Source organism: Piliocolobus tephrosceles, chromosome 16, assembly GCF_002776525.5.
Source record: "Piliocolobus tephrosceles isolate RC106 chromosome 16, ASM277652v3, whole genome shotgun sequence".
Lineage (NCBI taxonomy): Eukaryota > Metazoa > Chordata > Mammalia > Primates > Cercopithecidae > Piliocolobus > Piliocolobus tephrosceles.
In genome coordinates, this window is record NC_045449.1 from 29,960,029 (window position 1) to 29,975,669 (window position 15,641).

The following is a 15,641-nucleotide window of genomic DNA, read 5'->3' on the forward strand; positions in this document are numbered from 1 at the left end:
AGTGTTTGGCTTATGGGAGCTCATAAGTGGTGGCTGCTACTGTAATTATGAAGTAGATATTAGGCAGAGGTTAACATTATTGCTACAATATTAATTTTAAAGGTTCTGATTCCTTTAATATTTGTACAGACTATCTGTTCTGAGAGAATTAGAGTTAAACTTGTCGTCAGACGTGGACTTTATTAGTTCATTATTTTGAAGGTAAACCTCCATCCAGAATAAGGAAACATTTTAGAGCTATAGGGAAATAGCTTTTGTGATTTTTTTACAAATGTCATCAGTATATATTTGCAAGAAAATGTGTATCTTTTTGGCATGTGACTTGTTTTAGTGAGATATGCACTTTTGAATGATAGTAATCCCTAGCTTTTTGCCCAAACATTAGGATTTTCCTTCCTTACTGTGGTTTTCTTTTTTGCTCTCAGAGGCATTTAGGGGTGTTCCAACTTCAATTAACTTACATGTGTTAGAATTTGCAACTCCAGAGATGTTCTTGACAGCCCCACCACATGTGCTTTGCTTTTTGTTTTTATTTATTTTAAAATTTTGTATTTTATTTTTTGAGAGACACGGTCTTTCTCTGTCGCCCAGGCTGGTGTGCAATGGCTTGATCATAGCTCAATGCAGCCTCAGACTCCTGGGCTCAAGCAATCTTCCCGAGCAACTGGAATTACAGGCATATGCTACCATGCCCAGCTAATTTATTTTATTTTTTGCAGAGATGGGTCTTGTTTTGTTGCCCAGGTTGGTCTCAATTTCCTAGCTTAAAGCAGTCCTCCTGCCTCTGCCTCTCAAAGTACTGGGATTATAGGTGTGAGCCACCATGCCTGGCCTGCTTTTTGTTTTTTTTGAGTTCAGTCCTCCTAAGTCCCTTTGGCTTACTGCCTAGCCCCTTTGATCTTCATCTTCCAGACCTTCTATCACTTTCAGAGCTGCCCACGAGAATACCTACGCTTCCTTGTTCTGTCCTCTCGGCAAAAGTACAAACTGCTGAATTAGTAAAAAAAAAAAAAAAAAAATCTCATTTGTTAAGTGTTCTTCTGCACAAGCAGCATGCTCTCAGAATAGCCTCAATTCAGGCCAAGTATAATCTTAGCAAAAGTTGTAGTTAAACTTTCAGCTTCTTTTAATTTGAACTTTTGCTTGAAAACCATTTTATGAAGAATGACATTTTTCTTCTCAGAAAGCAGTATGTATTTTGACTATGTGCTAGCCAGCACGTAAACACAGCATGGGATTATGATGGTGGTTCTCAACCAGGAGTGATTCTACTCTCCAGGGGACATTTGGCGATGTCTGGTAACACTTTTTTGGTTGTCAAACCTGACGGGAGGAGTGCCACTGGCATATATTGGGTAGAGTCCAGGGATGTTTTCAACATCCTTCAGTGTACAGGACAGTCCCCCCACAACAAAGAATTATCCAGCAGTAAATGTCAGTAATGCCAAGGTTGTGAAACCCTGGATTATGGAAATAGCATTGAGGCTTTAGAGCCCGAATGGCTGCTGTTTTGAGTCCTGGCTTGGCTGCTTACTAGAGATGTAACTTTGAACAAGTTATTTAAAATGAGCTTCAGTTGTCTTATATGTAAAACTGAGGTAATAATGCCTATTTTAGTGAATTATTTTGAAGATGAAAGAATAATGTATTTAAAATTTTAAACTTTCCCTGATATATGCTAAATGCTTAATAAACTGCAGCTATTCTTGAGGAATTGGCCTAACATTATGCACCTTCCGGTTGTTATAATTTTCATTTAGGCATTAGGAAGTTTACCTGTGTGGTGATTTGTTGTCAACCTAAGATGATATTGAAAAATGGCATCTGTCTAGATCTCTTTCTAACCTCAAGGAAGATTTTTGTTAGAATATATTTGGTATTCATGTAGGCTATGTTAAACTGTCTATTAAAGGTAGGCCCAGAATGCATAGAAAAACTAATGACTTCAATGAATTTAGTACTTAAAATATAGGATTGCTATTATCCTTAAATATATATTAATAAGTAACAGTTATAAAATTAAAATATTATACATAAATGAAATTAAAAATGTATAATACTTTTCATATCAAATGTCCATGAAGGAGTTAGAGCTGGTAGAATTTTAGGCACGTATGAGAATGTCAGTATGTGGTGAGCATTTGTTAAGAGTAACATTGAAGGTAATATATTCAGTTTGTATCTGAGTTCCCCAAATGACTCACATTGTATTTCATATTAAAAAAGGAGCTGCTGTTAATTTCAGCAGGATTGAATTTTGGGTAAGTGGAATCACTGGGGGCTGCTTTGATATGAAGCCAACTTCCCAGCTCTTGAATTTCCCACCAGTTGGTCTGAGTGTATTTCTGTCTCTACTTATAGAGAAAGCAAACACTTTTTGTTTTCCTTTTATACTGTGCTTTGTGGAAATCATTTTCTGTGTATTTTCACTTTTAAAATATAATTTCATTGTTTTATATTATTACGAACTTAGGTTTTAAAAAATACCTCATTTTTTAGAGGAACAATTTTAAGTTTATAGAAAAGTTACAAAGACAGTACAGAAGGTTTTCATATACCCTTCAGTCAATTTTAACTAATGTTAACATCTTACTTAACCATGGTACATTTGCCAAAACTAGGAAATTAGCATTGGGATGTTACTGTTGACCAAAGTAGAATTTCACCAATTTCAACACTAATGCCCTTTTGCTATTCCAGGATTCAGTCCGGAATACCAAATTGCATTAAGTCACTTCCTTTTTAATATAGCAGTCTACTCTGTTTGAAGGTAGCTCAAAAACAGAAAAGTGCTTTAGAACCATGAAATGGCATTTTTCATCCAGTCACCATAGCATAGTGGTTGAAACTCAGGCTCTAGAACCAAATAGACTTGGGTTTGTATCCTGGTTCTGCTATTTCTTAACCATGTGGTATCTCTAAATTTTAGTATCTTCATCTACAAAGTGGAGATTACCAATAGTGCTACTATCATAGGATTGTTGTGAACATTAAAGGACAGAGGGCTTGCAAAGCACTTAATACTGGTCCTCAGATGGAGTAAGCCCCTAATAATAACAAACACATATTCTTTTTTTTTTTTTTTTTAATTTAGAGACAGTCTCACTCTGTCGTGCAGGCTAGAGTGCAGTGGCACAATCTCAGCTCACTGCAACCTCCATCTCCTGGGCTCAAGTAATTCTTCCACTTCAGCCTCCTGAGTAGCTGGGAGCACAGGCACATGCCATCATGCCTGGCTAAGTTTTGTATTTTTACTAGAGACAGGGTTTCACCATGTTAGCCAGGCTGGTCTGGAATTCCTGACCTCAAGTGATCCACCTGCCTCAGCCTCCCAAAGTGCTGGGATTACAGGAGTGTGCCACCATGCCCAGCAGAAACATATTTTCTATATTGTACAGTGATTGTAGTGCCAGATATTAATAATTTAAAAAGGGTTAGTATTTCAGTGGCAAAATTTACTTTTTAATTTTATAAGATTAAAGTTTTAGGCCGGGCACGGTGGCTCAAACCTGTAATCCCAGCACTTTGGGAGGCCGAGACGGGCGGATCACGAGATCAGGAGATCGAGACCATCCTGGCTAACACCGTGAAAACCCGTCTCTACTAAAAAATACAAAAAAACGAGCTGGGCGACCTGGCGGGCGCCTGTAGTCCCAGCTACTCGGGAGGCTGAGGCAGGAGAATGGCGTAAACCCGGGAGGCGGAGCTTGCAGTGAGCTGAGATCCGGCCACCGCACTCCAGCCTGGGCGGCAGAGCGAGACTCCGTCTGAAAAAAAAAAAAAAAAGATTAAAGTTTTAAGATTAAGATTAAAACTTTTAGGATGAAGAATTTTAAAGATTAAATTTTTTTAAAGCTCTGAGGGCAATTTACCTACAAATGAAGCTAAATCTACTAATAGTACTACTTACTACTTTTACAGGGTAATTATTCAAGGGTGTACGTTTAAAGTAGTTCTCAACAGCAACTTCCTGAAAACTGGATCTGTTGTGTGTTGTTTTGGTAGTTTACCAGTAGATCAAGGCTCATTTGTCACTTTCCTTTAAGATGACTGCAAGGCTGTAATTTGGCTGGAGAATACTTTACTCTTAGAAATGGGGAGATCATGAGTGGTGTGATAATAAGTGTTTTATTTTGTTCAAGTTGCAGCTTGCTTTAAAGAATTTTAGGGGCCATGGTCCAAATAACTGTGATGGTTAGGGACATGCCTTTTGTTTGTTTATCGATATTTATTTGTAGTGTTTTGGCTTTGAGAGTACTTGAATTTTGCTAAATCATATCTTAAACCACTTAAGTAATGAACTTTATTTTTTGTAAACCTTGTTACCATGTAATCAAACTTTCTTTTCATAATGAGATGTGTTGACTCACTAGGTAGTTTATCTCTCATTCTAAGGAAGAAGATGGGGAAAAAATGGAATATTCTAGATTGTAATGTAGTAGGCATATTGGCATTCTAGACAGTGTTTTGAATTAAAGTATAAGCTCTAAGTTGTACTTGTTTGACTGGTACTGCAGTCATTGTCTCCTTGCGGAGATAATAATGACTGAAACTCTCAGAACAAATATGTTGTCCTGTGCTTCACATGGCATTTGAGGTCATTCTATAAAAGAGATAGCAATATTTTAAACCATTGCTAATTTAGTGATGAGAACAAAAATATGTAAACCACCTGTGTATTTCCTCATAATAATTTTGGTCGGTTATTCTGCTTTCACTTTATTCAAGTCTTCAGGGATACCAGCTAAAATAATTGTAAATTGAGCAGAAAAACTGAAGCATAAATCTGTTCATAGTGTGTGACCTTGAAGGTCATTGCTGGAAGTCAAAAGTCCTGTAAATAGTAATTTACTTAACAGGAAGAAGTCACTGAACTGGAAAGTGGTAAGTTTCTTAGGTTCCAAGGCCACGAAAATGAGTGAAATTAGAGTGCAGGGGGAAAAATCATTTAAAGGGATAGGGAAATGGGTGAGAGATTCCTCATAAGTAAGCTTATGTGTGTGATATTCCACTCGCAGTTTAAATCTAGATTTCCTTTGAGAGTCTTTTTTTTACAGGGTCATTTTTATTCTAACCATACCTACTGTACCAGCTCACTCCTTCTTTAACAAAATGAGGTCAAATTTATTATCCTCAACTGCTGCATATAAGACAGGTATAGATCATAAATCATATTTTGTAGCTAGGTAGTAAATCTTTGCCTCTTTAAGTACTGTCAGGATATGATTATCTCTGAAATATATAAAGTAGGATACATTTTTCTCCTTGTATATAAATCTACATGTCACCTTTGCTGGAAATAATGCTTGGATTATATTATCCTCCCCTACTCTGAATCTTTCCCTTCCCTTAGTTGAAGTTCACAAGTCTTGGAAGCTCTATAAATGCTGGAGACCAAGTATTAGTACTCAGACACTGGAATCAGATGCAGACTTTGAGTTCGGATTCAAGCAGGAATCCCTTTTTGGCTGTGTTGACTCTAAGCAAGTCACTGCACTTCTCTAAGCCAGTTTTGTTATCTGTAATAGGTGGCTTTTAGTAGCAGCTACTTCAGAGTTGTTATGAGGATTAATAGCACAAAGTAAATGTTCAGTACATTTTAGCTATTCCAGTTTTTTATCTCTGTAAAACTCATTCTGTTAGTGTAATGTAAGTAAAAATACAAATTGCTTATGTTTAAAAATTCAGGCTGAGTATGGTGGTTCACACCTGTAGTATTAGCACTTTGGGATGCCAAGGTAGGAAAATTGCCTGAGGCCAGGGGTTTGAGAGCAGCCTGGGCAACATAGCGAGACCCTGTTTCTATTAAAAAAAAAAAAAAAATCAGCAGACTCCACAAGTCCGTAAGGAAATAATCATATTGAAGAGAGGTCTGTAATTAAGGCAGAGAAAGATTTGTCTAGGATTGAGTATGATTTTACACATCTACATATGCTGCTTTTATATATATGTTTGTGTTTAATATCTGTATCTGTAAAGTATACATAATTGGGTTAGCTCTTTGAGGAGATGTGAGGGGTGGGGAATGTTTAGTTGCAGTCTCCCCAAGAATAGAATTTACCATAATTGGGAGGCAAGATGAATAAAGGATTTTTTTTAGTTTTTTATTTTTATTGTTATTTTTATTTTTTTTGGAGACATAGTCTCATTCTGTTGTCCAGGCTGAAGTGCGATGGTGTGATCTTGGCTCACTGCATCCTCTGCATCCCATGTTCAAATGATTCTTGTGCCTCAGCCTCCTAAGTAGCTGGGATTACAGGTATGCACCGCCATGCCTGGCTAATTTTTGGTATTTTAATTAGAGACAGGGTTTCCCCATGTTGGCCAGGCTGATCCCAGCTTCTGGCCTCAAGTGATCCACCTGTTTCAGCCTCCCAAAGTGCTGGGATTACAGGTGTGAACCACCATGCCCGGCCAAGGATTTATTTTTTTTAATGCTGCAGATGTGTCCCTTTGTAATCTAGATGCCAACTTTTTATAAATCAACTTGTGCTGAGGAAGCTCTCTTAAGAAACCCTATTTGTAGGCCAGGTACCGTATGGTGGCTCACCCCTGTAATCTCAGCACTTTGGGAGGCCAAGGTGGGAGGACTGCATGAGGCCAGGAATTTGAGACCAGCCTGGACAACATAGGGAGACCCCTGTCTCTACCAAAAAAAAAAAAAAAATTAGCCAGGCATGGTGGCATGCACTGTGGTCCCATCTGCTAGTTCAAGATTACAGTGAACTATATGATTATGCCACTACACTCTAGCGTGGGTGACAGGCAAGACCCTGTCTCTTAAAACCAACCAACCAAACAAACCCCAAGGAAATTCTATTTAAAAATTAATTTTTAAGGCAAAACTTTCTCTAGAAACTCCCTTTTTTGACTGGGCATGGTGGCTCACATCTGTAATCCCAGCACTTTAGGAGGCCAAACTGGGAGGATTACTTGAGACCAGGAGTTCAAGACCAGCCTGGGCAATATAGCCAGACCCCATCTCTAAAAAAGTAATTAAGAAACTTAACTGGGTGTGGTGGTGCAAGCCTGTAGTCCTAGCTACTCAGGAGTCTGAGGTGGAAGGATCACTTGAGTCCAGGAGTTTGAGATAACAGTGAGCTGTGATCAGTGCCACTGTATTCCGGCTTGGGCAATAGAGTGAGACCCTGTCTCTTTAAAAAAAATGCAATTTTTTTTCTTGGAAACTCTAATTTTTCTGAAATGGTAGTTAAAAGACCATCGTTCACTTTGTGTCAGTATTTCCTAAGAGAAATGCCAATTTTCTGTCAGGAGAAGTGTTACCCATAGTTGTGTTAACAGTTCTAAATCAAAGTAATAGTTCAAATGAAAGAAGCACACCTGTGTCTTAGTATACAGGCGAGTCAAGGCAGTTATGGTAAGGGTTGGATTTGTACTTTGTGATATTATTGTCTAGAGAAGACTCTGGAGGAAGAGGAAGTAAATCTTAAGTTTCAGTCTATTATTTTTAAAGTTAATTTTTAAAACTAAACAATATATGTTCATAGTACAGAATTCCTAAGAAACAGTATAAACATTGACAAGTGAGTTGTCCTGTACACTCTAGCCACCCAGTTGCTGTCTCAAAGTCAGTCTTTTTCTTTAGCTACTTTAGATTCAGTGCGACTGGTTTATTTTAAGTTTTCATTGAAGAGTGAGAGAAACTTGGCTTACGGACCAGGAAAACTGAGAGCGCTGCCTGGTGAGCCTGCCTCAGTATGTTGCTGAAAATGTAACAGTCTGACTGTGGAGATTGGGAGATGAAAGTGTAGAGATAGGATGGAAGGAACTTCAAAAAATTTTAGAGAAACATTAGAGTTTCGGTATAGAGGGATAGGATAGCATCTCCTCTGGATGGTCACTATTTGGCAATGATCTCTTTTTCTTTCCAGGCTTTGCTAAACAATCCTCCAATCTGATCTTTCTGGATCCTTAAGTTAGACAGACTTTTCACCATTTCGTTTCTTGTTTTAATGTGATGATAAGTGGCAATTGCCTATTTAAACATCAGACCATACACTTCATTAGGTGCATTATACACTTGGTTTAATTTCTAGTTGCCTATAATAACAGAGGATTTCTAATTGCCCACTCTGTTTAGTATCCTTCTGTTCTTTTTCTTCCCATTGCTGTTTTTAATTCTCCCCATTCTCTCGTTTTCTGTCTGTGTTTCCTATTACTAGACCTTATATTTAATCTTTTTGTTTTTTTAAAAATAAGAAGAGTTTCACTGACATAAGTGGTCATTTATTTCAAGACAACTGGTAACCAAGACTGGGCATGTGTTGGCATCTATAGATCAAAACAGGCATCTGGCCTTCTGATATGATACTTTGATCCTTTAGACTATACTAAGGTCAGCTAAGTACATTGTGCAAGGGAAATAAAATATCTTCCCTGCACGTGAAGCACATAGAATGGATTATTATTTCTCTCTTTATGGCTCTTCTCATGCTTGATGATAGAGTTAGCAAACAAAAATTAAGTCAGAAAAGAGCCTCACACATGTTACCATCCAGTAGGCAGGCTAGATAAGTTTTCCTGATTTGTCTTAACAAGAATAAAATAGTATATCTGTAACCATATTTACCAAGTGAGTCTTTGATTTTTTTTTTTTTTTTTTTTTTTTTTTTTTTGAGACGGAGTCTCGCTCTGTTGCCCAGGCTAGAGTGCCGTGGCCGGATCTCAGCTCACTGCAAGCTCCGCCTACCGGGTTTACGCCATTCTCCTGCCTCAGGCTCCCAAGTAGCTGGGACTACAGGCACCCGCCACCTCGCCCGGCTAGTTTTTTGTATTTTTTAGTAGAGACGGGGTTTCGCCGTGTTAGCCAGGATGGTCTCCATCTCCTGACCTCGTGATCCGCCCGTCTCGGCCTCCCAAAGTGCTGGGATTACAGGCTTGAGCCACCGCGCCCGGCCTGATTTTTCATCTTAGCATCTTTGTTCTGATCATCAAAGTATAGCTTGAGATGATTGCATTTGTGGCATCATTATCCTTTACATAATAATGGATATTGTTGTGAGTATATTTGTTAAATAAATCACATTCTCTAGACATTTATCTTCTAGATAAAATCATATGCTGGGATAATCTGAAGATTATACAGATAATGTGAATACTAAAATCAATCGCTAGATTGTAGTCATTATGTTTCTTCCCTTGCTAACAAAATGATAATCATACAATTCTTCATTTCTCAAGTTTTTATTAAGGGACTTCAGTAAGAACTAACGTTTTACATTTTTGAGAATCTTTCCAATATATGTAATTGCTGAAGCTGTCTGCTATCATGTCTCATTCATACTTGGAGAATATTTATTTATTTATTTTATTTTTCACTGCAACCTTCACCTCCCAGGTTCAAGCAATTCTCCTGCCTCAGCCTCCTGAGTAGCCGGAATTACAGGCACACACCACCATGCCCAGTTAATTTTTTGTATTTTTAGTAGAGACAAGGTTTCACCATGTTGGCCAGGCTGGTCTCGAACTCCTGACCTAAGTAATCCACCCACCTCGGCCTTCCAAAGTGTTGGGATTACAGGCGTGAGCCACCACGCCCAGCCAACTTATACTTGGAGAGTATTTATATTCAGCCTCACTTTGCTAATCTTTAGTCAGCAACTGGGAGCCTCACTGCAAAACATGGTCTTAAGTTAATTTACTTGTACAGGGCAACAATATATAGTATTTTGTATGTATGCATTTTTTTTTTTTTTTTTTTTTAGTATTTTTGCAACTTTTAAATGACTTTAGATGTTCTTCCGTTGTAGATTTCTTAGAATTAATTTGTAATTTTGATAAAGTGTTGACTTTTCTTCCTGCAGCTAAATGGATTCCCAGATCTGTGAGTCAGGATACAAGTGTACTTTCTAGTGTAAGGTAGCAATTTTCAGCTGGGCACGGTGGCTCACGCCTGTAATCCCATCACTTTGGGAGTCTGAGGCGGGCAGATCACCTGAGGTCAGGGGTTCGAGACCAGCCTGGCCAACATGGCAAAACCCCATTTCTACTAAAAATACAATAATTAGCTGGGCGTGGTGGCGTGCACCTGTCATCCCAGCTACTTGGGAGGCTGAGGTGGGAAAATCCCTTGAACCGGGTAGACAAAGGTTACAGTGAGCCGAGATATGCCATCACACTTCAACCTGGGCAACAGAGCAAGACTGTCTCAAAAAAAAAAAAAAAACAGAGTAGCAATTTTTCATTTACCCTACTCAGAAAGAAGGATACACTTGAAATACTGTATTTCTTTGAATCTGTAATGCCACTGATTATAAGATGTATTATTATTTTCTGTATTACTAAGAAAGAAAAATGCTTCCTATTGAACTGACAGGCCATTGATTATAAAATGCAACCCAGTTTCAAAGATGTTAATGTGAAAAACTGTAGCTTACACTTGATGAATTATGGTAATATAACCAACCACCTTAAATTTACATAAGACTTTGTAGAAAGCACTTGCACATATGTCATCTGGTTTTATCCTCAAACTGAAACTAATCTGTGAGGTGGACTAAATTATCTCATTTTCAGATGAAAAAAACTGAGTTTCACAGAGATTACATATTCTCTCAGCATTATATACTAGTGAACTAGGGTCTCAGGCCCACATATTCTTACTCTAAGACTCGTGGCATGATTGATGGTGTCACCTCCCCCAAACCCATACAGCTACACAACTATACAATTATTTGGCCTAAATTTTTCTCTCTGTTGCCTAATGTACGTATTTCATATTTAGACTTCGCCCTTTTTCATATGCTGTTCATATGTCTTGATTTTGAAAGTTTTGAGTGCCGTTAACATGGTTAATGTATGTTTTACTATTAAATAATGTGTGACTCTGCTAATACATGAATTGTTTTAATTCTAGGTTGCCTTACCACTATATATAATATCGTTGGTGGTTTAATATATGTTTTGAAGTGGTTTATTTGTTTCTATCTGACTAGGTAAAATGTTCAGGAATGGTTATGAATGGAGATCCGTGAAGTGATCCAGAGAAGGCTGATTAAGTGTTTGTCTGTAGCTGTACTGTTCTTGGTGAATCAAGATCATATCCCCTTCTTTTCCAGGTGGTGGCTAATGCCGTAGCAGCATTATCTGAAATCAGTGAGTCTCACCCAAACAGCAACTTACTTGATCTGAACCCGCAGAACATTAATAAGCTGCTGACAGCCCTAAATGAGTGCACTGAATGGGGCCAGATTTTCATCCTGGACTGCCTGTCTAATTACAACCCTAAAGATGATCGGGAGGCTCAGAGGTCAGTCTGTTTTCCTGGCTACTTTCTGATAGTCTTGCCTGATTCTGTAAGTTCTAGAGTCTGCTATTACAATAAATCAGTTGAAGAAGGTCAGTGGCTTCTGGGGTAGATGTTGCTATCTCCAAGGTATTTTCTCATTGGATTTAGGAATATTTTAGGTGGTGGAATAAACTATGCAAAACTGTTTCTAAGAAATGTATGTTTTTCATACAGTTACTTCTGCTAAAATCTTTCTCATTGTCTTACATCTCCCATGCAACAGTTCTTGGCCATTTGGCCAGCAAAGATTATTCAGTATCTCTCTTTGGAGTGACAGATTTTTCATTCTATTAGATACATAGAAAGTAGCTTCATATTAGTTATCGAGCTGACCTGTATGTATAATTCAGTATGAGAGAGAGTATGTTAAAGTCAGCAAAATATATCCTGCTTTCCATTAGATATGGAAACCATGTCAGTCTGAATTTGAAGATTTTAGAAGGCACACCTAGATTGTTCTACTCGGCCTGTTACCATGTAATGTTGCAAATTTTCTTTGGTTATTAGAAATTGACTACTAAATTTCATCTACACATACATACACTTTAGTTTACAAAGTTGGAATTATCCCTAATTTTTATTGAGCATTTTGTATATGCGGGCACTGTACTAGGCAAAGTACTTCTGAAGAAATGTTGACTCTTCATTAAAGTTGGTATATTTTAATTATGGTAGATAAGAACTGGTCTGGCTGAAGCTGATTTCCAAGCTACTAGAATGTAAGTGATCTTCACTTATCTGGGAAATTGTCCCTCTAGACTGAACTAAAGCTCACTCTGATAGTTTCTTTCCATCATTGAAAGTACAAATACAGTCTGGAAATTACTGAGAATTTTGTTTTCTTCTGTTGGCCATTGACATCACATTCATTCATTCACTCAGCAAATATTTATTAAGCGCATACTATGTGCTAGGCAGTGTTCCTAGGCCCCAAGGATACAACAATGAACAAAGTCATGGCCCTCTGGGATCACTTATTCTGAAGGTTGGGGGTAGGAATATATAACATGTATAGATAGTATAATATATAATATGTATAGATAGTTTAATATGTAATATGTGAGATGGTGATAAGTACTAACAAGAAAGTAGAGAAGAAATCTAAGAAATGCTGGGCATTTGGGGGTGAGGGGTTGTATTTTATTTTAAAAGGATGGCCAGGGAAGGCCTCACTGAGAAGGTGGCATTTGTATAAAGATCCAAAGGAAGTCAGGAATAGGAGGAAGAGAGAAACACCGCCTATTTATCTTGTTTCTTCAATACAGTAAGTTAGCTACTCATGTTGCCCAAGCTATCAAAATTGGATTAATTTCTAAAGAACCCTCAACAGATAATTAAATATCTACCATTTTATGAGGCATGTAAGTGTTGGTGGCAGGGGCTGGGAGAGGGGGGAGATGGGAAAATATAGTAGTGGTGTCCTGCTATTTAAAAAACAAACCCTTTTCAGAGTCCTTTATTCTCATTATCCTCAAGACAGGAAGTTGGATTGTTTTCCCTACCAACCTACCTCCTTCTGTATCTTACAATGAAATCTTCAGCCATAACTGGGTTGCTGGCTCTTCCTATGAAATAACTCTCAGAATGCTTAATTTGACTTCCTATAGGTTGAGTAGAAATGGGCTGAGAGGCAGGGAGCCCTAACATAGTATGGGGAGACAAAGAGGACTATAAAACAAGAAGGTAAATGGTGTGAGCTCAAGTGTCTTGGGTAATGCTAGTTTCTTTCCAGTTTGAACATCCCTTATTGCTGGTTTTCTGAAGTCTTCTGATGTCCCTGCTCTGCCTGTAGTTTGCTGAGAATGAGGCTTCTGCATTGTCGGATCCCAATTTTACCTAAGCATGGAGCTTTGACTTTTCTAACTAATTCTTGAATTTTTTGATACTTGGGACATTAAACTCTGACATATTACCTTATAGAATGAATTCAGCAAAGAAATTATAATTCATGATATTAATTTTCATTCTTTGCCCTCAGCATATGTGAGCGGGTAACTCCCCGGCTATCCCATGCCAACTCAGCAGTGGTGCTTTCAGCAGTAAAAGTCCTAATGAAGTTTCTAGAATTGTTACCTAAGGATTCTGACTACTACAATATGCTGCTGAAGAAATTAGCCCCTCCACTTGTCACTTTGCTGTCTGGGGAGCCAGAAGTGCAGTATGTCGCCCTGAGGAACATCAACTTAATTGTCCAGAAAAGGTTGGAAAATAGTGAAGTGTTGATTAAAGTGTTTGTGATTTTGCATTAAGCTTAATAATGTTAATGTTAATTAGGCTAGTGTTAATCTCTTTTTAATATATGGAAATGAAAATGTCATATGGCAGAACAACTTGCTTGCCTAGCACCAGGAGGCTAACAGTTGATATCACAGTATTTCTATAATAAATGCCATGTGTTGCTCCACAGTCCAGTTTGTTTTCTGAAGGGTCTCTTTCTGATACACTGTCTAGTGCCTGGTTGATATGGTTCAGGTTGTAGTTTAGAGCCAGATTGTTGTTCTTTTAGCAGTACTTCATGGCAACGTGTGCCCTGATGCTTAAAAAGGATAAAAATAGTCTGCCAAGTGGAACTGATAAGAACAGAGGCATATAGAGGAAGTTTATGCATTTTTTTTTTTTTTTCCTGAGTGGAGCGAGAGGAGAGCAGAGAGGCACAGATTAGGTATTAATACTGTCTCAGAAGGGTGTATCAGTATATGCCTTCACCTTCCTTTCTTCTGTTTCTGTGTACCCTAGGCCTGAAATCTTGAAGCAGGAAATCAAAGTCTTCTTTGTGAAGTACAATGATCCCATCTATGTTAAACTAGAGAAGTTGGACATCATGATTCGTTTGGCATCGCAAGCCAACATTGCTCAGGTCAGACTTTATGCAGACTCAAGTTGATAATGATTTAGCTCTTAAGGTCTGGCCTTTAAAGAAGTTAGGCTGTGAGATTGCTATTTGAGAATCCTTAATGATTAACCACTTCCTCCATTTAACAGGTTCTGGCAGAACTGAAGGAATATGCCACAGAGGTAGATGTTGACTTTGTTCGAAAAGCTGTGCGGGCCATTGGACGGTGTGCCATCAAGGTGGAGGCAAGTGTCTGATGGTAGTTAGGATCATGTATTGGGGATTCTGAGAGTTCTCTTCACTTTTTTCTTTAAAATAATTTTTAAACTTATCAAAATAATAGAGCACACCATTTAAATGTTAAATAATTTTTGATGGAAAGCTGCTGTCTCTGGTTCCTCCCTTCCCTACCTAGACTCTCTTCTCAGAGAGAATTTTTTTTTTTTTTTTTTTTTTTTTTTTTGAGACGCAGTCTCGCTCTGTCACCCAGGCTGGAGTGCGGTGGCATGATCTCGGCTCACTGCAAGCTCCTCCTCCCGGGTTCACACCATTCTCCTGCCTCAGCCTCCCGAGTAGCTGGGACTACAGGCGCCCACCACCACGCCTGGCTAATTTTTTGTATTTTTAGTAGAGACGGGGTTTCACTATATTAGTCAGGATGGTCTCGGTCTCCTGACCTCGTGATCTGCCCATCTCGGCCTCCCAAAGTGCTGAGATTACAGGCCTGAGCCACCATGCCCAGCCTAACCAGTACTTTATAGCAACAGAAGGAGGCAGATGTGTGTCAGAGGATCTTCTATGAAATACCTGCTACTAATTGGCCTTCCTTGTTTTTTTCAATTTAGTGCTGCTTTATGTAGTTTCTGTTGATAAATCATTTAGTAGACTGGCTGTTACAGCAAGAAGTTAGCTGATCCTGGGTTCTATTCCTGGTTCTGCTAGCTCACTTGATTCAGATATTTAATATGCTTGTTTCTCCTCATTGGAGAAATGGGAAGGTCTTTTTATTGGATCTTGATACGTTACATCCTTTTTATTACCACTATCACCACACATCACAACTTGTTTTTCTTTCCTTTTTACATTAACATATCTTACTAGCCGTCTACTTAGTATTAATATAGATAATTTTCAGAGAGATTTTGGTAGCCTAAGAGTAAGGTGGTTTTGTTCTCTTCTCTAGTGTACATAGCCATCTCTTCTATGAGACTGCCATTGTCTTATGACCTCTCTGACAAAGCTATAAACACTAATACAAAAATTATATCTTATTCTGAAGTTAAGAGACTTTCTAGCCCTGGAATTACTAGAAAGTGTTCTCAAAGCATCTAGATTCCTCAAGGCTGTTAGTCATGTATTGTGACTAATGGAAAGGTTCTCCATAGTCTTCTGGAAAAGACTTCTGATGACTTTCACTTCTTCCTTTGACTAAGCGAGCTTTGGTGGGAGTATGACAGGATGTGAGGAATGAACTTTCTCAGGAAACTTAAGGTCACCCTT

At 38.3% G+C, this 15,641-nt stretch overlaps 1 protein-coding gene across 5 annotated transcripts in view; it reads left to right on the plus strand.

The window, feature by feature from the left end:
• The window catches only part of AP2B1 (adaptor related protein complex 2 subunit beta 1), a 140,024-nt gene that overhangs the window by 26,485 nt on the left and 97,898 nt on the right, over positions 1–15,641 (plus strand). For all 5 annotated transcript variants that reach the window (XM_023190821.3, XM_026447590.1, XM_023190825.3 and 2 more), the window contains exons 6-9: positions 11,079–11,269; positions 13,287–13,508; positions 14,045–14,165; positions 14,291–14,386. In XM_023190821.3, coding sequence (XP_023046589.2) covers positions 11,079–11,269; positions 13,287–13,508; positions 14,045–14,165; positions 14,291–14,386 — 630 coding nt within the window. The remainder of the gene's footprint in view (positions 1–11,078; positions 11,270–13,286; positions 13,509–14,044; positions 14,166–14,290; positions 14,387–15,641) is intronic.